Raw genomic sequence first — 24,379 nt, forward strand, 5'->3', positions numbered from 1 at the left:
ATATATATATATATATATATATATATATATAATGACAGCAACACTCATAACAGTGACAAAACAATTACATTGACAATCATGTTACGTTATTTTTAAAATGTTTGTTTTTCTTTTTCATAACTTCTTTAACACACTACTCTTCTGTGAAGCGCGGGTATTTTGCTAGTTATATATATATATATATGTATGTGTATATATATATATATATATATATATATATATATATATATATATATATATATATATATATATTATTGGGGGGAGGGGATTTATAGGAGGGATTATGCTCTATATATTGCTTTACCTTCTCAGTTACTATGTAGAATATCAGAAGGATAATGAACCATTTCACACAACATTAAGTGTAATCAGACATTTTTCTAAAATTGTTAAAGTGATTGTCATCCTGAAATTTAAAGTTACTTCTACTGTCTACTTTGTAGATTGCTGTGTCAGATCTATGAAGCTATTGTCCAGTCTGTCATAGCAGCCATCAAGTGTTTTTCATGCACTTTCAGTGGTAATAAGGTGAGAGCCTACTAATCCATCTTATTTCGTTTAATGGTTGAAATTTAATTTCTGTGACATTCTGGGGCTTATTTGCGGATACCTTTTTTTTTTTTATTTCTTTTCTCTAAGGGGAGTGTTTAACATACCCTAGAAGGTTTTTTGTATTTGGACTGTCTTATCATATTTCATTGTTTAACCCTTTCTATACCACTGGTCAGGGTTTATTTTGTTTTGGACTTGCTCAGTTTCTAGGCATGTAAGGTTACTGGGACTTTGTCAAGTGTGGTCTAGCAAAACTTGGAGTGGGTTAAGTCGGGGAGAGAAAAAGAGTAAATTACTTCATATTTATTATTTTTTTGTAAGCAAAAATATAATTGGCTACATGGCAGTAATTCCTGGCAATGATACCAAGGTTAAAGCTATTATGTGAATCCATGTCCTTCCTTAACTTAAGATTACAAAATGTCCTCAAAGGTTCAACAGCGGTGTCTCTCCCACCAAACAGTGAACATTGTGAGCTGGAATGTCAAAGGTCTCAATCACAATCTAAAGGGAGAGGTATTTTATCACCTAACAGGCTTAAATGCTTAGATAGAATTTTTACAGGAGACTCGCTTAATAAGTAAAGAACAGTTTTGGTTTCAAAGAGATGAACACAGGGAAAAGGCTATTGTCAATTTGTTGAGCTGAGATCACAAGTTGGAATTTTGCAATGCAGTAGCAGAAATTACTAATGTAGATGAAGATAAAATCATTAACCATAAAAATATAACCCACATATTTAGGGAATACTATTAATCCTTATATTCTACACTGCTTAAACAAGATAATCTAATGAGTTGTTTTGATGCGTTACAAATAACACAGCTAGATACTCTTAGTGCAGAGAGACTAGACAAACTTCTAACACTCTCAGAATTACCAGATGCTATAAACTCGCTCCAAAATGGGAAAGCAGCAGACTCTGATGGCTACCCAGTGGAATGTTATATAAAAAATTAATAATATTGTTCCACTATTATTAACATTTATAGGCACTTGAGACAACAAACAACAAACTTTTTGCCAAGCATTAATTACTGTCTTTCCAAAGAAAAATAAGGACATATTACAATGTGCATCATGCAGACCAGTTTCACTTCTGAATGTTGATACTTTGCAAAGTTCTAGCTAGGAGGACTGAAAATGTGCTTCCTTCTGTAATATAACAAGACTTAACCAGATCTATTAAATGCAGACAGTTAGCCTCTAATCTTCATTTGTTTAATTTTATATACTCACCAATAAAATTTTACACCACAGAGATCTTATTATCTTTGGACGCAGAAAAAGCTTTTGACATGATTGAATGGGACTACCTTCATACCTTCACTGCTTTGCACAAATGTGGGTTTGGCTCAAATATAATTGCATGGTTAAAACTATTTTATACCCGTCCACAAGCCTCTGTTTTTATTAACAATATTATTTCAAACTACTTCAAATTAGAATGTGAAAGTCTACAAGGATGCCCCCTATCACCATTGCCTTTTGCAATCCTCATTGAGCCATAGGCCATTCACTTTCGAATTGCTTCAGAGATGAAGGGGATTACCAGAGAAAGACTTAAATAGAAAATATCATTTTATGAAGATGGTATGATACTGTATATGTCAGACACATAAACTTCCATACCATTAGACCTTAATGCACTAGCAGATTTTCCAAAGATATCTGGACTAAAAATTAATTTGAATGAAAGGATTTGTTTTTCCTAGCACATAATATTAAACTGGTCACGTACCCATTTATATTAGCAGATAAGTTTGAATGCCTAGGGGTAAACATCACAAATAAATATAAAGATCTTTTCCAACTAAGTTTTGCTATCAGCGTGGACAAAAATTAAATAAGATGTGATCAGATGGTCTACTCTCCATCTCACATTAGCAGTGGCAATCAATACTATTAACATGAACACCCTTCCCAAGTTTCTTTTTCTATTTCAGAGCATCCCCATTTATATTAACAAATTGTTTTTTTTTAAGAAATTAGACTCGGTTATAGCCTGATTTATTTTGAATTCATCCATGCATTCTCTGGGCAACTATACAAAGACCTAAAGCAGAACGGGGTATAGTACTACCTAACTTTTTTATATATCTTTATATATATTTTTGTGCCCCAGTGAGTACAGATTATCGTCAATATACTAATAATCAAATTTTCCATCAGTCACTCAGAATATGAAACCAATGTAGGAAGCACTTTAAGCTAGAGAAGCTTTGCACCTCTGTTGCACTTGTACATGAAAATCACATTTTTCTACTTTCACAAACCTACACAGTATTTAATGTTTGGAAAGCATCCAGGATTAAAACACTTAGAGAATTGTATATATAGAGTGTCTTTATATCTCATGAACAATTATGCTTCAAATGTAACATCCCATCAACACAATGTTTCCACTACTTTCAAATTAGAAACTTTGCTAAAAGGAACCTGCCTAATTTTCTTCACCTAACCAGCCATTTCTATCCAGAAGAAAGGTTAATGAGTCTTTAAAAGCCAGACAGCATCTTGATGATATAAAAATATTTTAAAGTCCCTTCCTTTCAAAGATCCCAGGGTATGGTGGGGAAAACGGTCTTTCATTTAACTTTTCAGAAAGGAGTTTATATTAAAAGGGAATGCTGTATTTTAATACTGTATATTGCATTGCATTGTTTCTTGCTATTTAATTCGAGAGAAATAATCTATTTTTAGATTTCTGGTGAGCTTTACTCTGTACAAGAGGTAGTACTCAAAATTAATGACAAACTTGGCATATACTCACATCTACTGCATAACTGAAGAGTTAAGTCAGGATTTTTTTTTTCATTGCTTACCAAACCAGTATCATTTCTTTGTTTTATTTTTCTGATTACTTTAGTTTTATAATTCACATATTTACAGCCCTTTAGTACAATTGGAAGTTAAGCAGTGCCACACAAAAAAAGGTATTGGGATTCATATCAGAAGCTGCCTAGGACAGCAGTAATATTAAAAGCAAATGTACATCCCATAATATTATAACATTAATTAGTGTATTATTAATATACTCTATGAAAAGAAGATTGTTTTTACTTTCACTGTCCCTGCTCATCATGTTTGTGTTATAGACATCCAGTATCATGCCAAATGAAAACATTTTGTCTTCCACAGGCAAAGGATATGGCAGAACAAACATTCCGAGCCTGTTTGGAAAGTTATGGCCTTCCACAGTACAAAAATGAACTTGGGTAATCGTCTACTTATCCTTAATTAGTTTATTTTCCATATGTCAGTGACATAATGCATAATGGAAATTGTACACTTCAAATGTTAATTTACTTGTTTGTTTTAGATCAAAAACTGTGTTCTTTGTTGAAGCTATGGATAATGAAGGAAGGTGAGTATTTTTATACATGCATGGTCAACATAATAAAGGAAGAGTGATTTATCCTCTGTAAAGAATTGCACTTTTGCTTACCTGAATCCAGACCTATATTAACACTTAATTGTAATAAACATATAAATATACAGCAGATTTTTTTTTATACTTCAACCTTAAAGTGGGTGGGACCGATGGATGAAAATTGGTGTGGTTAAAGTTATGAAGTGATGGTTCTGAATTTCTACATTTTATGGCGTTTTTTGGCTGTTTTACAAACAACACCGCCCTTCTAATAATAGGGCAGTACCTCTTTAAGATAATATAAGCAGGGGTAGCAACACAAGGTTACAATGAGTAAAGCAAAACATGGCAAGAGTCTTTGGCAGTGACTTTTTCGTGAAGTCACACCACGCCACATTGTTTTTTTTAATCAAAACATAACAATGTCCTTTCATAAATTTGTTCATTTCCCAAATCCAGTCATTTCCTGTTCAGGTACTTTGGTTTGCCATATCCAGTACTGCTGCCCTTTACTGCTGCAGGTTTTGCAAAGCAAGAACCAAACCTGCATGAAGTGTCAACCCATCAAAGGCCACACTCATACATATACCTACTATCAATCATAGAAGATTACTTTGGAGATGCCAGTGTTACATAAGCAACAGACTACAGACAAAGATTTGGGGATCCAGCGCACATCCTGTTTAGTGTCCAAAAAGTAAAGATAGATGCTAAACATGGTAGGTGTGCAGCTCCTCAAACTGTCTGGTTTCTTCACTCTGAAAGAATTAAGTGCGACTTCTACGGAAGTGGAGTCCAGAATGAGGAACCACTTCCTCTGTGGAGACTGGTTTCATATGAGAGGATGTGGAAGGGACATACAGTAGCTAATGGCATCTGGTCTGATATGATGTCAGAAATGTTCAGGGTTGTTCTCCTCCTCTGTAAAGGAAACAGAAACTGTGTTACAGGTGCTGTTTTGCCCAAAACATTCCCCTATTTTTAACCAAACCAGCACCTGTGAGACATTTCCTATGTTTATGTACATGACAACAGTTAATCTAATGTTTAAATCTTTGTAATATGGGAGTTAAATGGATGTACCTGGATAAAATCTCTTCTTATACTGGGAGCACATACAGTGCCCTCCATGATATTTGGGACTAAAACTATTTTTCCTTGATTTACCCCTCTGCTCCACAGTTTAAAATTACAAATCTAACAATTCAGACAGGGTTAAAGTACACATTGCACACTTTAATTAAAGGGTATTTTCATATATTTTGGTCACACCATGTAGAAATTGCAATACTTTTTATACACAACCCCCATTCCAAGACACTATAATGTTAGGTACAATTGGCATCACAGGTATTTGTGATTATTATGTTGTGTTTCTGTGTTTCATTAGTGCAGGCGTAAGATACCTAGAGGCCATTATTTGGCTGAAAAACAAGGATAAAATCACTGGAGACATTGGTAAAACCTTAGCATTATTTAATTTAGCTCACTGAAATGTAAAGATGAAAGAATGCACTGTGGAGCTCAGTAATCACAAAGAAACTGGTTGACCAAGGAAGTCCTCCACTGCTGATGACAGCTGAATTCTCAATCTGGTAAAGAAAAATCTTGAAACATCTGTCTGACAGATCAGAAACAGTCTTCAGGAGGCAGAAACTACTAAAAACAGAAGAGTTCATGAACAGAAATACAGAATTGACACTGCAAGCTGCAAATCAATAGTTAGCCACAAAAACAAGATATCAAGATTATAGTTTATGAAAAAGTACTTAAAAGAGCTTTCAGAATTCTGGAAAATGGTCTTGTAGAGAGATGAGACAAAGATGAACCTGTACCTGAGTGATGCCAAGAACAAAATGTGGAAGATGAAAAGAAACTGCCAAAGCATGTATGACTGCCCCAGATACTGGCACACTTCTCTTCATTGATGATGTAACTGTTGATGGCAGTGTAACAAAGAATTCTGAGGTCTAGAGAAACATCTGCTCAAGTTCCAGTAAATGCCTCCTAACTCATTGGGCGGCACTTCATTCTATATACTGCTAAGGCAACACAGGAATTCAGTATGCCTTCAGTTTAATGAAGAGAAAACATAAGGAGAAAAGCCCCTGAAACAAGTAGGAGCTGAAGTTTGCTGCATTAAAGGCTTGGCAGATCATCACAAGAAAAGATACTCCACACCTTGTGATGTCTGAATCGCAGACTTCAAGCAGTCATTGCATGAAAGGCATATGCAACAAAGTACAAAATATGACTGCTTTAATATGCAAACTATTGCTATGTTCCAAACATTATGGTTCACTGAAATAAAAGCAGAGGACTAAATCAAGGAAAATGTGCCTTTGTCCCAAACATTATGAAGTGTACACACTGTATACAGCAATGGTAACTGTGCCAAGATTCAAGCCAGTTCCCCTGAAGGTTTGAATCAGCAGTGCTAACCACTGTACCATCTTGCTTCCCATACAAAGTGCATAATGTATTTCTTCTAATGCAGTAGAGCTGAAGATGTAAGTAAAAGATAACTTTTGCATGCATATAGTACTGAACATAATAAGATTTTGGCTGATTAGATTTTACATAGACAATTGGACCCAGGGAGATTGAATATGTGTATATGTGGGCAGTATGATAGACAGGACTCCAATCCATATTTATTTCTTGGTTTATGCAAAATATGGCCAGGTGTTACAATCCAGCCACCTGGACCCCTGAATTCAATTAAGCTGGTCTGAAAATTTATTTATTTGTACCTGTTCTTTCTCTTCAGTTAGTTCTTTATTCTAAACTTGATCAACAATTCAGAATTAAAAACTCAGTTATAACTAGAACTTTTGAAAGCCTAACTTTTCTTTAAGATATTGTAAAATAAATGTAATAAATGTAATTGTTGAACTTAGTCATGACACTTTTCTCAGTTGGAATATGTTTACTTATTCTGAAATTATAGTAAACCTCTTATTCTAGGCGCAGCATTGAAAACAGATTTTTAATAGCTATTATAGATTTTTTGACTAAAATGCTAAGTAGAGTCTCTCTTCAATACTTATAATTTCCCTTCTATGTTTTTTTTTCATCCTGGACATGAATCACTGGTTTGTCCTATCTACAGTGGGATGCAAAAGTTTGGGCAACCTTGTTAAAAGTCATTATTTTCCTGTATAAATCGTTGGTTGTTACGATAAAAAATGTCAGTTAAATATATCATATAGGAGACACACACAGTGATATTTGAGAAGTGAAATGAAGTTTTTTGGATTTACAGAAAGTGTGCAATAATTGTTCAAACAAAATCAGGCAGGTGCATAAATTTGGGCACCACAAAAAAGAAATGAAATCAATATTTAGTAGATCCGCCTTTTGCAGAAATTACAGCCTCTAAACGCTTCCTGTAGGTTCCAATGAGAGTCTGGATTGTGGTTGAAGGTATTTTGGACCATTCCTCTTTACAAAACATCTTTAGTTCATTCAGGTTTGATGGCTTCCGAGCATGGACAGCTCTCTTTAACTCGCACCACAGATTTTCAATTATATTCAGGTCTGGGGACTGAGATGGCCATTCCAGAACGTTGTACTTGTTCCTCTGCATGAATGCCTTAGTGGATTTTGAGCAGTGTTTCGGGTCGTTGTCTTGTTGAAAGATCCAGCCCCGACGCAGCTTCAGCTTTGTCACTGATTCCTGGACATTGGTCTCCAGAATCTGCTGATACTGAGTGGAATCCATGCGTCCCTCAACTTTGACAAGATTCCCAGTCCCTGCACTGGCCACACAGCCCCACAGCATGATGGAACCACCACCATATTTTACTGTAGGTAGCAGGTGTTTTTCTTGGAATGCTGTGTTCTTTTTCCTCCATGCATAACGCCTTTGTTATGCCCAAATAACTCAATTTTAGTTTCATCAGTCCACAGCACCTTATTCCAAAATGAAGCTGGCTTGTCCAAATGTGCTTGAGCATACCTCAAGTGGCTCTGTTTGTGCTGTGGGCGGAGAAAAGGCTTCCTCTGCATCACTCTCGCATACAGCATCTCCTTGTGTAAAGTCGCGAATGGTTGAACGATGCACAGTGAAGTGACTCCATCTGCTGCAAGATGATGTTGTAGGTCTTTGGTGCTGGTCTGTGGGTTGACTCTGACTGTTCTCACCATTCGCGCTTCTGTCTATCTGAAATCTTTCTTGGTCTGCTACTTCGAGCCTTAACTTGAACTGAGCCTGTGGTCTTCTATTTCCTCAATATGTTCCTAACTGTGGAAACAGACAGCTTAAATCTCTGGGACAGCTTTCTGTTTCCTTCCCCTAAACCATGATGGTGAAGAATCTTTGTCTTCAGGTCATTTGAGAGTTGTTTTGTGACCCCCCATGTTGCTACTCTTCAGAGAAAATTAAAGGAGGAGGGAAACTTACAATTGACCCCCTTAAATACTCTTTCTCATTATAGGATTCACCTGTGTATGTAGGTCAGGGGTCACTGGGCTTACCAAGCCAATTTGAGTTTCAATAATTAGTTCTAAAAGTTTTGGAATCAATAAAATGACAACGGTGCCCAAATTTATGCACCTGCCTGATTTTGTTTGAACAATTATTGCACACTTTCTGTAAATCCAATAAACTTCATTTCACTTCTCAAATATCACTGTGTGTGTCTCCTATATGATATATTTAACTGACATTTTTTATTGTAACAACCAACGATTTATACAGAAAAATAATGACTATTAACAAGGTTGCCCAAACTTTTGCATCCCACTGTAGATATCAGGATAATTTTTAGTGGTCAGCGTTTGTCCTTAATCTTCCACCAAAGACTTGGTTTCAGGAAGTAAAACATGTAAAGCATTGATAGAGGAAGGAACATTTGCCTAACCAAATCACCCTATTCAACACTGTGTTCATACACATAACCATGATATCTATATAAAAATGTAATCATCTACAATATTTCAGTATATACATGTTATCCAAATGTGTAATCTTCAAATTATACCTTTCTTTGTAAATATTTTTGGGAATCGGTATAAGTGTATTTTTTATGACCTCAGCTGATAAAGATGTGTTGGGAATGTGAAGATTGCAAAGATGGCTAAATAAATAAGACTGTCATAATTTGCACTTACTTTATAGCAGGCAATTAGCTGAAGTTGCTGTAGTTATACTGTATTCTTTTTTTGTACAATAAAATCAAAAGATATAGCAGAATATATTATTTGTCATTACTTCTTACATTTTGTGAAGATTGTTTTTCTTAGTCAGTGCTGATTTGATTTGGTCAATGTTTATAGATGCCTTTTATTAATTATTTTTAGGGCTGTTTCTTTGGAGAGTGATGGCAGCCAATATCTAGTAAAAATGGTAAGCTTGAAAATGTTTCTAAGTTTATACATTTTAATTTTTTGCATAGACCACATTTTCTTTCTACTCCACATGCTCTTCATTTGCAGTGTAATTTACGGAATGCAACAAACAAACCTGCCAAACTGTCTCTTATTTGAATGCTCCAAAACTTTAAATTATTCTACTTAAAAATGAATTGGGTGCTTGAGCAGTTTATTGTTGTAACTTCGCAGTCTTGGTACCTCATAGTCCTAGAGTGTTGAAGGAGTTTTGAATGTACATGTAAATCCTGAACCAGGCATTGTCTTGGTGAAGTCTGCATATTCCTCCTTCTCTCTTTGGGTTTTTGTGGGTACTCTTTGTACTTCTAAACTGAAATTGCAGGTTCTTTGGTTAGATTCTTACTTTACAGTCTTCATTTTTCTGTATCTGTGAGTTATGGTGTGTGGGTGAGAGTACTCTGCTGTGACAGAAGAGACAGAACTTCTTCTGAAACAGACAGTAGTCCTCTGCAGCATACATTGTTATATTCCTGTACTAGATCATATGCTTACAGTTTGAAGGAAACGGTTTGCTCATATCTTCAGAATGTGTGAGCAGAGGAAATGCACAGTCCACTGGGACACATCCATCAGGTTTATCATGACCATGTTTTTCTTTTCCCTGTAAACTTGGATTAGAGAGGCACAGATATTGAAATTCTGGGCCAATGCCGATTCCCGATAATGTACTTATCTGTCGATTCTGATGCTGATATACACATTTATAAGATACAGAAAAAAGTAAGACTTGATCTGTCTAGATGATAATTACAGAGAAATGTAACATGTATTTTTTTTAACAGCTTTGCATATCATTAAAAATAAATTGCATCTGCCATATTTGTCTTGCTATGTGAGAAATAGTTTTGTAGGCTTTTGCTTTAAATAACACTTTTCTCTTTCTTTTTGATGGAACAAATTCAATAATAATTGAAAAAGTAAAAACTTAAAGAAGAGAGTAAAATAATGCAATGATGATAAAATAGGCAATACTGCTTAAGAATAACCATAACTTTTCCAAATTATTTATAATCATTAAAATAAATGGCTTCTGCTCAACCACATTTAAGCTGGGTATGTGATCCTTGGTTTTACAGGATGCAGTATTAAATACCTCATAATAACATTTTCTTTCTTTCTTGATGGAATAAATCTAATCACAATTGGAAGAATTAACATTTTAAAAATGAAAAGCGTACAATGGTAAAGAAATAAATAACAATAACTAAACAGCTCAGGATCCTGGTTAGCATCGCTCCAGGGCAGACTCGCGATCCTGTCCCTCCTTCTGGAAATGAACACTTGTCTGCCTCAGCCAGGTGTTACGTGGGTGTCCCTTTGGCCTGTTCCAGCCACTTGGGTGCTGCGAGCCAGATCACTCTTAGTTAATTGTGCCACATGGCTGTAGTGCCGTAACTGATGCTCCCTCACAGTGCAGGTAATGTGCCTTATTTGGGACTCCGTTAGCAACCGCACATTTGACACATTCAAACCAGCAGTACCCGAGGATTCTCCAAAGAGACATAGTATCATAGGAGTCTAGTCTTTGTCTCCGGTCACTGGATAGCATCCAGGTCTCGGAACCATATAGCAAGACAGGAAGCACTAGGACTCTAAATACTTGGACCTTCGTCCTTTTGCATAGATATCGGGAGTGCCACACACCCCCTATGACCCTCTATGCTCTTCCAATCCGTCTATTGACTTAATAGGAAGAGTCACCAGAGACACAAATGCCACTGCTGAGGTAAGTAACCTTCTCAACAAGGTCAATACTCTCTATCCTCAAACAGATTCACTGCTGATGGCTGTGCCCAAGAGTTCATTAAAGGCCTGGATATTGGTTTTTATCCATGACTTTCGCAAGCCCAGACACTCAAACATCTCGCTCAGTCTCTCAAGAGCCCCGATCAGAGCCACCATTGACTCTGCGAAAATCACAGCATTCACAGCAAAATCAAGGTCGTGAATCTTTCTTCACCACAGGTGCCCCACAGCCGCTGGACCTTTCAACCTTGCCCAACATATCCAGTCCATGTAAGCATTGAACAGTGTAGGAACCCCTGATGAACCCCAGAATCAATTGGGGAAAAAACGCAGAGGATGTTGCTAGATATCATGCCTGGCCTGTACATTGGTACTGTGAGCAGTTTTAACTTGATGAGGAGGTTCTTCTTAATGAACAAGAGCATCTCTGCCTTGTGACAGGAAATTCTGTTTATCTTTTTCATTGATCAGTTTAGAAGTCACACTGAGTAATCTCTTGCTCTTAATGTTAGTGTATGGGGCTGATAGGAGGTTGCATGCTACTTTGGCAATGGTAGGAAACTGACTCCATTTGTTATTTCAGTGGATTTTCATTCCTTGTGATTGGTGCTTTTGACAAAAATCCTTGCCTCTGCCGAATGGCATGCTCATATATATATATATATATATATATATATATATATATATATATATATATATATATATATAATATATATATATATAAATATATAATATATATATATATATATATATATATATATATATATATATATAATACAGGGCATCACTTTTTCCACATTTTATGTTACAGCCTTATTCCAAAATGGATGAAATTAATTTTTTCCTCAGAATTCTACACAACACCCCATAATGACAATGTGAAAAACGTTTACTTGAGATTTTTGCAAATTTATTAAAAATAAAAAAATTGAGAAAGCATATGTACATAAGTAATCACAGCCTTTGCCATGAAGCTCAAAATTGAGCACAGGTGCATCCTGTTTCCTCTGATCATCCTTGAGATGTTTCTGCAGCTTAATTGGAGTCCACCTGTGGTAAATTCAGTTGATTAGACATGATTTGGAAAGGCACACACCTGTCTATATAAGGTCCCACAGTTGACAGTCCATGTCAGAGCACAAAACAAGCATGAAGTCAAAGGAATTGTCTGTAGACCTCCGAGACAGGATTGTCTCAAGGCACAAATCTGGGGAAGGTTACAGAAAAATTTCTGCTGCTTTGAAGGTCCCAATGAGCACAGTGGCCTCCATCATCCGTAAGTGGAAGAAGTTCGAAACCACCAGGACTCTTCCTAGAGCTGGCCGGCCATCTAAACTGAGCGATCGGTGGAGAAGGGCCTTAGTCAGGTAGGTGACCCGATGGTCACTCTGTCAGAGCTCCAGAGGTCCTCTGTGGAGAGAGGAGAACCTTCTAGAAGGACAACTATCTCTGCAGCAATTCACAAATCAGGCCTGTATGGTAGAGTGGCCAGACGGAAGCCACTCCTTCGTAAAAGGCATATGGCAGCCTGCCTGGAGTTTGCCAAAAGGCACCTGAAGGACTCTCAGACCATGAGAAACAAAATTCTCTGGTCTGATGAAACTAGATTGAACTGTTTAGTGTGAATGCCAGGTGTCACGATTGGGGGACACCTGGCACCACTCATCACCAGGCCAATACCATCCCTACAGTGAAGCATGGTGGTGGCAGCATCATGCTGTGGGGATGTTTTTTAACGGCAGGAACTGGGAGACTAGTCAGGATAAAGGGAAAGATGACTGCAGCAATGTACAGAGACATCCTGTATGAAAACCTGCTCCAGAGCCCTCTTGACCTCAGACTGGGGCAACGGTTCATCTTTCAGCTGAACAACGACCCTAAGCACACAGCCAAGATATCAAAGGAGTGGCTTCAGGACAACTCTGTGAATGTCCTTGAGTGGCCCAGCCAGAGCCCAGACTTGAATCCGATTGAACATCTCTGGAGAGATCTTAAAATGGCTTTGCACCGACGCTTCCCATCCAACCTGATGGAGCTTGAGAGGTGCTGCAAAGTGGAATGGGCGAAACTGGCCAAGGAAAGGTTCAAAAAGACTTGAGGCTGTAATTGCTGCCAAAGGTGCATCGACAAAGTATTGAGCAAAGGCTGTGAATACTTATGTACATGTGATTTCTCAGTTTTTATTTTTAATAAATTTGCAAAAACCTCAAGTAAACTTTTTTCATGTTGTCATTATGGGGTGTTGTGTGTAGAATTCTGAGGAAAAAAATGAATTTAATCCATTTTGGAATAAAGTTGTAACATAACAAAATGTGGAAAAAGTGATGTGCCGTGAATACTTTCCGGATGCACTGTATGTGTGTGTGTGTGTGTGTATATATATATATATATATATATATATATATATATATATATATATATATATATATATATATATATATATATAATATATACAGCATTATTATCCGTCTCATCTTTCATATCTAAAAGATAGACCTACATTTTGGCTTTTACCGGACCTGTCAAATTAAGATTAGAATCTTTATATTAAAAATAAGTATACAGTATTTGAACATAAGGTAAGAACATGTGGTTCTTAAATGCATGTCTGTACTATATGTGCTGTTTTTTAAAAATTCTTTATTATTACTAATAACTTTTTCGCTGTGAATCATGAAGTGCATTTGAGTTGCTAATTATTGCTTAAGAATACGGGTGAAAACTGTCTATAATGAAGTTGATTGACTCTCTCACAAAAAACAATGCACAGCATGCACCTCACTGGCACACTTTTTTTTTTTTTTTTTTTTAAATATAAACTCACCTCAGTTGCCTTGCTATTTTCCCGAGGCGTCAACATGTATTCTTCAAAAATTTGGTTGAACATTTCACAGAGTGTGCATGTCCCCTTGTCATTTATCTTGGCCTTTTCTGTTGTGGACAATCTACTTGCTAGTCACTTGTTCAATCTGACCTTGTAGTAGTACCGTTAACCTGAATGATATTAATATAGGAGTGGACATGAGGTTAGGTTGGATTTCCTATCACAGATTACTTACCACTGACAAAACTCATTAGGGATTTTCAAAAATTGTCTTTGTCTACAGCTTTAAAAATCCCATCAAGTAAAAATAGCATTTCTTTGTGGAAACAGACTTCATACCATTGAGGAGCAGGTTAATCATAATTCTGAGAAAAGTATTTGAAGTGTTATAATGTTAACATTTAGAATTAAATAGTTCAAATTGATGCTTATTCAAAACTATAATTTAGAATGTTTTCAACTAAGGAAGACAGGTCATAAGTGCTTAATTTTGAACACCCCAGTGAATGCAGAAATGAAATTTAGGCCAGTTCTTTAGAACCTTTGGAAGACAGGGTCAGAGGTGTAATAAACATGCACAATAACAGCCAAGTACAATTGTGCATAGTCGATAGCAGTTTATCCCATCTAATACTCAAGATGATCTATAGTTGCTTAGAACCCACTGCCTTGTAACCTTATTACATATCCATGTTGTTGCTATTGGTTAATAATCAAGAGAATTTAAACAGGGCAAGAAATTTTATTTAATTCACTTTCACGCATGAAAAACATGATTTACATTTAAGCCACATTCATACTACTGGTAATTCCAGGGGCTGCAGACAGATCTATACTAATAAAAGGCAAAGCCCTCACTGACTCACTCACTCACTCACTCACTCTACACGTGACGGTCATAACGGTCGACAACGTCCGCCATGTTGAACTTTCTTATTTATAGCCCCATCTTCACGAAATTTGGTAGGCGGCTTCCCTGCGCTAACCGAAACCGATGTACGTACTTATTTCGATGGTATGATGCCACTGTTGGCCGCCATATTGAGCTTTCCAACGTCACTAATTTTCCAACTTCCCGTGTAGGTAGAAGGCTGAAATTTGGTACTTGAAATATCTATCTATCTATCTATCTATCTATCTATCTATCTATCTATCTATCTATCTATCTATCTATCTATTTCGGTGGTATGATGCCACTGTCGGCCGCCATATTGAACTTTTCAATGGTCTTTGTTACTTATGGGCCCATCTTCAAGAAATTTGGTACGCGGGTTCCCAACGCTAACTGAATCCTACTTGCGTACATATATACGTCCATAGCCTGCAGCTCGGTCACCGTGTGAGGCGGCGTTGGGTCCCCCATCCCAACGCCTCCCATGTTGTTGGCTGCCTTTCTATATAAGGCCGTCCGTCGCTCAAGTCTCTACATTCCCTTCCTTGCTTCGCCATGGGATTCATGTCTCCCTTTTGATAACTACAGCCTTTTTATTTAATCCACGGCTTCTCCGCTGTTTTATTGTTTGTTTATTACGGTTATAGTTATTGTGTAGGTATTTTAGACTTACTTTACATTGTTCAGGTACCCATTTCCTTTATCATTCCAACCGTACCCCTATTAACATGTCTATCGAGCTGATCACCATCGATCAAAGAACTGTCACTTAACGAGTGGTTTCCATGCCCGGAGATGGCACCTACCTTTTCCATTCTCTTTGTTTACATATTGCGTGGCCATATCAGGCTCACTCTTGATATCCAGAGGAACATTGTGTATAACTTATGTATTAACATAACTTATGTATTGAATGACTGGGACAGGTTCAAGGTGTGGACTAATGACGGTACAGGAGATAATTATTCTACACAGGAGCACTAGAAGAGTGAAATGCTTAAGCCCTTCACCTATGCATCTGCATGTGAGTTGATGGCTGCCGGTGAATTGTTCTGTTGTCGCTTTCATGTGTACCGAAATGGCCAAATATTTTACACCTTTTGACAACCGCCAATGCCTCTTAAACATCTTAGATTGACAGGTGACAATTTCAGTAGTGGACACTTTGATGTTTATGAATGTTTAAACTCTCAAAAGCTGGATGTGAAGTTATCGATGATAACGGTTGTATACTTACAACGCTTGACAGATGCTGAATGTCTCTTCAACACAAGTCCTACAAATACTGTCGTAATTGAAACAAACCATGAAACTCAAACCGATTATGACAGCAGTCATCCAAGCTGTGAGATTTGAAACAAGATTACTGTTCATACGGCCAACTGTACGTTGCATGCTCAAGAGTCAGCTCAGCACACAACTTGGTCATATTAGAACCGGAGGGCCGAACTCACAATGTGGTATACAGAGATCCTTAACAAAAAATGTAGTGGTATATTTTCTATTAGTTTAAAAAGGTTTAATTTTCTTCTAAATAAAAATTTTAAGGCAGTACTTCGCCACTGCGAAGCGCGGGTATTTTGCTAGTCTAGGATAATTCATCTGATTAACCAATTCGTCTATCCATTTTCCTTTTCAGGCTTGTAGGGCAGCCAGAGTCTGTCCTACCAATCATTAGGTAAAAGGTAGGGCCAAGACCTGGTCAGAGTGTCAGTCCACTGCAGGGTGTCACTTGATTAAATTAGAGTTAATTATGAGGAAAAGAACATGAATACATAATAAATTCTGAAATTAATTGCAACAAACAATATACAGTACATAGTGTCAAAAGGATCAAGATTCAGGAACACTGACATTTAATATAGTATTTTTAGTTTTTTTTATTAACTGGCAAGGATTGTAAAGAAATTTTTTTTTAGGTACTATTGCCTTAAATATTTTTTGAAAACTGTGACACTAGAATACTCTTCAAAGAACTCTTGGCTTATCTTTATAGTACCTGATATTTAGAGTACAATTTTCCAAAGAGTTGGCACAGTCAACAGGGTGTATGGTTTTTTTTGCTTAGACCTAAAAAAAACTGACTTTTAGAAAGTTCCTTTAGTCAACACTTTTCATTGGTGTAACTCCTGTTCAATTCTTCTCATTTTTTTAGGCTTTTATGATGGTATATGACATTCCAGATGCATTTGGAGAAATACTTGGCTCCCTGGTTTTCTCAGAATCGTTCTTGGAATCCTGTTTATCTGTAAATGAGCTAGGCAAGTAATTGCGGACAATTATTATGGCTCCCCTAACTTTGTTTTGTTTTACTTTTTCATACAGATGTATCTGAAAATACCCTTACATTTTATTCAAATAATGCATCTTTTTAAAATATCTTTTTTTCATCCATACATATTAGTTAGCAGTGGAACAAAAAAAACCATGCCAAGAACTAAATTTCTTTTTTTATCCATCCATCCATCCATTTTCCAACCCGCTGAATCCGAATACAGGGTCACGGGGGTCTGCTGGAGCCAATCCCAGCCAACACAGGGCACAAGGCAGGAACCAATCCTGGGCAGGGTGCCAACCCACCACAGGACACACACAAACACACCCACACACCAAGCACACACTAGGGCCAATTCACCATCGCCAATTCACCTAACTTGCATGTCTTTGGATTGTGGGAGGAAACCGGAGCGCCCGGAGGAAACCCACGCAGACACGGGGAGAACATGCAAACTCCACGCAGGGAGGACCCGGAAGCGAACCGGGTCTCCTAACTGCGAGGCAGCAGCGCTACCACTGCGCCACCGTGCCGCCCCTCTTTTTTTATTATACTAAGATATTTCGAAAGTCAAAATTATTGGAATCCTATAGAAGTTGTAACAAATATTTATCTTGTCCTGATCCTTTTGTGTTTATACACACGTGGACAAAATTGTTCGTACCCTTCAGTCAATGAAAGAAAAACTCAAAATGGTCACAGAAATAACTTTAATCTGACAAAAGTAATAATAAATAAAAATTCTATGAAATTTAACTAATAAAACTCAGACATTGCTTTTCAACCATGCTTCAACAGAATTAATTAAAAAAAACTCATGAAACAGGCCTGGACAAAAATGATGGTACCCCTAGAAAAGACTGAAAATAATGTGACCAAAGGGACATGTTAATCCAAGGTGTGTCCACTAATTAGCATCACAGGTGTCTACAATCTTGTAATCAGTCAGTGGACCTATATATAGGGCTCCAGGTAGTCACTGTGTTGTTTGGTGACATGGTGTGTACCACACTCAACATGGACCAGAGGAAGCGAAGGAAAGAGTTGTCTCAGGAGATTAGAAAGAAAATTATAGACAAGCATGTCAAAGGTAAAGGCTATAAGACCATCTCGAAGCAGCTTGATGTTCCTGTGACTACAGTTGCACATATTATTCAGAAATTTAAGATCCATGGGACTGTAGCCAACCTCCTGGACTGGCGCAGGAGGAAAATTGATGACAAATCAAAGAGACGGATAATACGAATGGTAACAAAAGAGCCCAGAAAAACTTCTAAAGAGATCCAAGGTGAACTTCAAGCTCAAGGAACATCAGTGTCAGATCGCACCATCCGTCGTTGTTTGAGCCAAAGTGGACTTCATGGGAGACGACCAAGGAGGACACCATTGTTGAAAACAAATCATAAAAAAGCCAGACTGGAATTTGCCAAACTACATGTGGACAAGCCACAAAGATTCTGGGAGAATGTCCTATGGACAGATGAGACAAAATTGAACTTTTTGCCAAGGCACATCAGCTCTATGTTCACAGACGGAAAAATGAAGCATATCAAGAAAAGAACACTGTCCCTTCTGTGAAACATGGAGGAGGCTCTGTTATGTTCTGGGGCTGCTTTGCTGCATCTGGCACAGGGTGTCTTGAATCTGTGCAGGGTACAATGAAATCTCAAGACTATCAAGGGATTCTAGAGAGAAATGTGCTGGCCAGTGTCAGAAAGCTTGGTCTCAGTCGCAGGTCATGGGTCTTGCAACAGGACAATGAACCAAAACACAGCTAAAAACACCCAAGAATGGCTAAGAGGAAAACATTGGACTATTCTAAAGTGGCCTTCTATGAGCCCTGACCTCAATCCTATTGAGCATCTTTGGAAAGAGCTGAAACATGCCGTCTGGAAAAGGCACCCTTCAAACCTGAGACAACTGGAGCAGTTTGCTCATGAGGAGTGGGCCAAAATACCTGCTGAGAAGTGCAGAAGTCTCATTGACAGTTACAGGAATCGTTTGATTGCAGTGATTGCCTCAAAAGGTTGTGCAACAAAATATTAAGTTAGGGGTACCATCATTTTTGTCCAGGCCTGTTTCATGAGTTTATTTTTTAAATAATTCTGTTGAAGCATGGTTGAAAATCAATGTCTGACTTTCATTGGTTAAATTTCATAGAATTTTTATTTATTATTACTTTTGTCAGATTAAAGTTATTTCTGTGACCATTGTGAGTTTTTCTTTCATTGACTGAAGGGTACCAACAATTTTGTCCACGTGTGTGGTTATCACAAGTGTCTTCAATCTTGAAATCACTCATTCAACCAGTTTAAATGGGAAGAAAAACTTGATAAAATGTATTGTTTCACACTAAACATATGAAAGAGAAGGAAAAACAAAATGTTGTCTGAGGAAGCATGACAACAACAACATGAATTTATATAGCACGTTTTCATACAAGTCCGGCTGGCCTGGGAACGCCTTGGGATTCTCCTGGAAGAGCTGGAAGAAGTGGCCGGGGAGAGGGAAGTCTGGGCTTCTCTGCTTAAGCTGCTACCCCGCGACCCGACCTCGGATAAGCGGAAGAGGATGGATGGATGGTTTTCATACAAATGATGTAGCTCAAAGTGCTTTACAAGATGAAGAAAGATAAAATATAAAAATTAGGTAATACTAATTAACAAAGAATAAAGTAAGGTCCAATGGCAAGGGAAGACAAAAATCGAAATCTGTAGGATTTCTGAGGCCATGAGACCGCTCAGCCCCCACTAGTCATTCTACCTAGCATAAATGATCTGAATCAGTCCTCATGGTTTTCAGGCTTCATGTGGAAGAATTAGACAGTGATGGTCATGTGGACATCTGGCCTTCAATCCATCAATGTAGGGACTGCATGGTGCTTTGATCAGGTGGTGGTGGCGCAGATTACCACCACAGAAAACCAGTAAAAGAACAGCAGAGACAGGCAGTAACATCCTGGTATGGTCAACATAAAGGTTACAAGACCATCCCCAAGGTGGCTTCTGTTTCTTTGACCACTATTATCAAGAAGTTTAAGGCTTATACAACTACAGTTGGCATCCCAGTCCATGGGCTCACAAAGAAAATTGACCCAAGATTGAACAGAGCAGCAAGCCATATTCGGTCCTTCAGTGTCTGGATGAAAACAGGTTCCATGATAGAAGACCTAGAAAGACCCCGGCTTTAAGAGAGAAACACAAACAGTCTTTGAAATTTTGCATTATTCACAATTTGTTCTGGCATTCACACTCATGCAAGTACGGCGTAGAAAACTTTGGACCATTCTAAAATGGCTTACTATGATTCAAATCAGGATTCCTTTCTAACAATTGAGGAAAGAGCTAAAATTTAGGAGTAGGAGAACTGAAGAAGAATAGGTCAGATGACCAGTCAAGAAGTGTAGAAATCTCACTCAGAACTGCAGAAAGCAATTGATGGCAGTTGCCTTTGATATAAAATATTGGCAACCTTAACCCAATGTTTCTGTCCATGCCCTTTTCCTTAAATTAATATGTTTAGTAATAAATCAAAAGTAGAGTCCCCGTTAAATGTGATATAAAAATACCAGTTTCACCTTAGTTCAGAGAAAATCTACCTTTTTCTTTAATGTTAATAATGTATACTAGCATTTTCAGTAATGTTTGCACCATGTCAAGACAACTGAAAGCAGTTAAAAGAAATCTTTTAAAGCAGAGTAGAGAAATTTTCAGTAAACATTTGGTAAAATTATTGGGCTTAAGCTGTCATTCTAGAGCTGCTGACTGGGGTTCCTTAAAGGACATGTAATTTTATCTTTGGAGTACAGATATTTTTGAAGTACGGAATTGTTTTCTGAATGTGAGGATGTTTGCCTCAGAATTAAAGCAAAAAGTGTCTGAGACACAAGTGCCTAAATAGATCTTGGGATGAGCTTCTTTACTTTAGAAATTTGAGAAGTTATGGGCCTTTTAATATGCTTACAAAGTTTTACAACATTTAAAAGATTCCTTAATTTTTTATTATCATTTTTCTGTTACTCCCTGCAGATGGCAGTATTTCCACAGAAAGTTCTTACACTATCCTGACTGCTTCAATTCCTCGCTTTGTCTCATGGATGGTGAGCATTGAATAATGAATACCTTAACAAACGTATACTCTGTATAGTATTTGAAAGCTGCAGTATATTTTTCTGGCTACTATTATGTGTTTTTTTTTTCTTTTTGACGATCAATTACCCTTGTACCGATAGGACTGCTGCTCTTTAACCTTTAGTATTAACGGTGTGATTTATTATGCTTTAATTTGTTTTATGCTTGTAACACTCTTTAGTAATGTGGTAATTTTTATTCCATATAATATCTATCAATATATTGTTTTAAGGTTAACTTTTGCAAAAGCTCTCAATTTTGATTTTATTTCTATTCTCATGGTGATTATCATATTTTCTTTGAATGCTTGTATGTTTTGTTGTAACCCCTCTGAGCTTCAGTCTGAAGTTGGGACATCACAATATAATGCAGCATTCATTACTCTGAATACTTTTTACCGGTTTTATTTTATTTTTTTAGATATTTATATTTTGATCAGTTGTTATTTTCTCCTAATTTAGGCTGAAGATAGTGATATACAATTATCAGAAAAAGCACAACAGCTATTGAAGGTAAGCTTGCCAAGTTTTCAGCCTAAAACGCTAATAGCTGGAGCACTGTGTCCTCTGTGGGAATTTCTTGGCTAACATTCAAGACTTCTGTTACTAAATGTGGTGTGTGGGAGTTGGTGATAGGTATCTGTCGTTGGCAGATAGATTGAGCACAGCCGCTTAGCACGGACAATAAAGGGCTTTAGCTTGGCATTTCATTTGTTGCTATTTTCTGTAATAGCTTAATACTTCAATTTATATAACTGTCATGGGGCTTAAAGGAACAGTTTGTCAGTGTAGATATTCTTTGAAATGTTACTGTAGCCTATCAGTATCACTTGCCACACGGACAAGACTTAGTTTTCCACGTATTTTCACTACTGCTGGACATATGGAGGCTTGTTAAAGCGATAACAGGGATTGATAATTGAAAATTTCATTTCAACCACTGACTCAAGAGTTTAATAACTAACACCTGCTTGCATATTGTTGCATAATTTTTTAGGTGATGATTTGTCTTGGTAGGATGATTAGAATTATTTGCCTTTTGTACTTGAAATACATTCTCTGTCTTTACAAAATAAGAAAATCTATGATTTCATTCTGCTCCTTGTATAATTGCACATAGACTTATTCGATGTCCTGGGTTGACTCCTACATTTGCATCCTTTTCTTTGATAACAGGTTGTAACTACCTTTCACCCTGAAATTGGATTAGGTAGAATCAGTAAATGGCTGTCTGGAAAAATGTTTTCTTTCTTCTAAGTTTATCTTAATAAAGATAAAATATTAGCGGAATGTAATTGTCATGTAAGAATTTTTCTGAAATTTCTCTGATGCTAATCATTATTCTTTGATCGTGTTAAAAATGTTTTAATGTAAAAGTACTAAACCTAATTGATGATCTTTTAGTAAGTAATATTGGTAAAAATGGAAATGAATTTTAAAATGAGGCCTAGTTTTATAGAAATAATGTCTTTCTTAATTTATTGATATTTTTTTTAAGAATATTTACCCCAAAATCTTAAATAAATTTATTGCTAATTTGTTTTATTTTCCCCAGTTTATTTGTACAGTGCTCCTGAAGTCATTATAGTTAAATTCAATGGTCCATAGTTGCCTTTAAATTAAATGTTCACATATCCCCACCAGTCCTTTAAAATCAAGTCTTTCGGCAGTATGTGCTCTTGTAGAATATTCATACCTAAAATGAAGCTGTGAATAGTCAGTCACTGATTTGATGGGCCCATGTTGAATTCTGAATATAAAATTAGGGTTAGTGTTAGCGGAAGTGCTCTGCGAAAGTGGCTCATGGAGGGGATTTTTCATGATGGCATACAGTTTTGCCATCATCTTCTTTTCCACAGTAGTTTCCAGCATTTCAAGGGTTTGGCCTGTGATAGAGCAGGCTTTCCTGATTAGTTTGTTCAAGCATTCTGCTTCTTTTGAGCTCAGGTTGCTTCCCCATAGGACACTACACTGGCTACTATTACGTGTTTTTGTTGTGTATATGTTTTTTTTTTATTACATTCAACATTTTAATTATTTTATTTATTGAATGGCTAATGTTTTATGCCTTTTCTCTTACCTATTTATGGAGCACGTTGATTTGCCTTTTTATGTATTAATGATGCTATATAAATAAACTTTATTATTATCATTATTAACTTTGTTTGCTGCCAAGCAATGGCTATGGTGCTGCTACCATCCTTTGCCCTTCACCCATAATTATTTATCTGAGCAATGAATAAATGCACATTATGCTCATTAACACAACTTACTTTCCCTCTTGCCACCCTACTATTATTGTATTTTAAATAAAATTGGTTATTGGCAAACCACAATTTTGTTTTGGCTCTGAATATGTGGCCATGTGACCTGCCTCAGTCAGTATACATAAACTTAACAGAACCAACTAAATCTGTCACTTTGCTGGCTTTGCCTGGTACTGTAATATTTAATTAGTTTCTGTTAACTTAAAGTAGGCACAACACATTTGTTACAGTCATAAAGGCACACTAGTGCTTTTACTTAGGTAGACATAAGAGTAAAGCATAAATGACTCCATTTATACTCATTTATTTTCTACATGTATATGATGGAATGTGTACCTAGTAAATGGATAACATCCTGGTATGGCACCTGCTTAGCTCAGGACTGCACACATACCAGAGGATTGGTGAAGATGGCACTGATTACTCCTGATACACATCTAATTTCTGTCTAGGATGGCACATGTATAACTGTAGAAATATAAACACTATTATTAAAGACCTTTGTCAATCTGCACATTCACTTTTCAGTATTAGTATTTACTCTGCTAGACATGCTCAGACATGCAAATATGACTTTCATTGTGTTGTGTATACATGGCATTAAAGTTGAACCTGAGTTGGCCGGTGGTGTAATTTTAGATTATTTTGTGTAGTTTTTCTGTAGAGTGGTGCTGTAATTTAACAGGACAGGTTGATTTCTACATTGTGATGAATAATGCATGGATCAGCCCCTTTTATTTAACTTGCTGTCTAAATATCCAGAAAATTCCTCACAATATATGAAAAAATATGGAGTTCTGTTGGCATCTTTGTTCATAATTAATACAGATATTGCAAAAACAACAAGTTGAGCAAAGGAGTCTGGATAGATTTACGAAAATGTGCAATTGAGTATGCATGCAATAAAATCCTGTCCTTCAGATAATG

General features: G+C 36.8%; 1 protein-coding gene across 1 annotated transcript in view; it reads left to right on the top strand.

Moving 5' to 3' along the window:
- The window catches only part of dnaaf9 (dynein axonemal assembly factor 9), a 179,419-nt gene that overhangs the window by 65,109 nt on the left and 89,931 nt on the right, over positions 1 to 24,379 (top strand). The window contains exons 13-19 of the mRNA XM_039751936.1: positions 444 to 528; positions 3,694 to 3,770; positions 3,875 to 3,919; positions 9,230 to 9,275; positions 16,937 to 17,042; positions 21,085 to 21,155; positions 21,648 to 21,698. Coding sequence (XP_039607870.1) covers positions 444 to 528; positions 3,694 to 3,770; positions 3,875 to 3,919; positions 9,230 to 9,275; positions 16,937 to 17,042; positions 21,085 to 21,155; positions 21,648 to 21,698 — 481 coding nt within the window. The remainder of the gene's footprint in view (positions 1 to 443; positions 529 to 3,693; positions 3,771 to 3,874; positions 3,920 to 9,229; positions 9,276 to 16,936; positions 17,043 to 21,084; positions 21,156 to 21,647; positions 21,699 to 24,379) is intronic.

This window comes from Polypterus senegalus, chromosome 4 (assembly GCF_016835505.1).
Source record: "Polypterus senegalus isolate Bchr_013 chromosome 4, ASM1683550v1, whole genome shotgun sequence".
NCBI lineage: Eukaryota > Metazoa > Chordata > Cladistia > Polypteriformes > Polypteridae > Polypterus > Polypterus senegalus.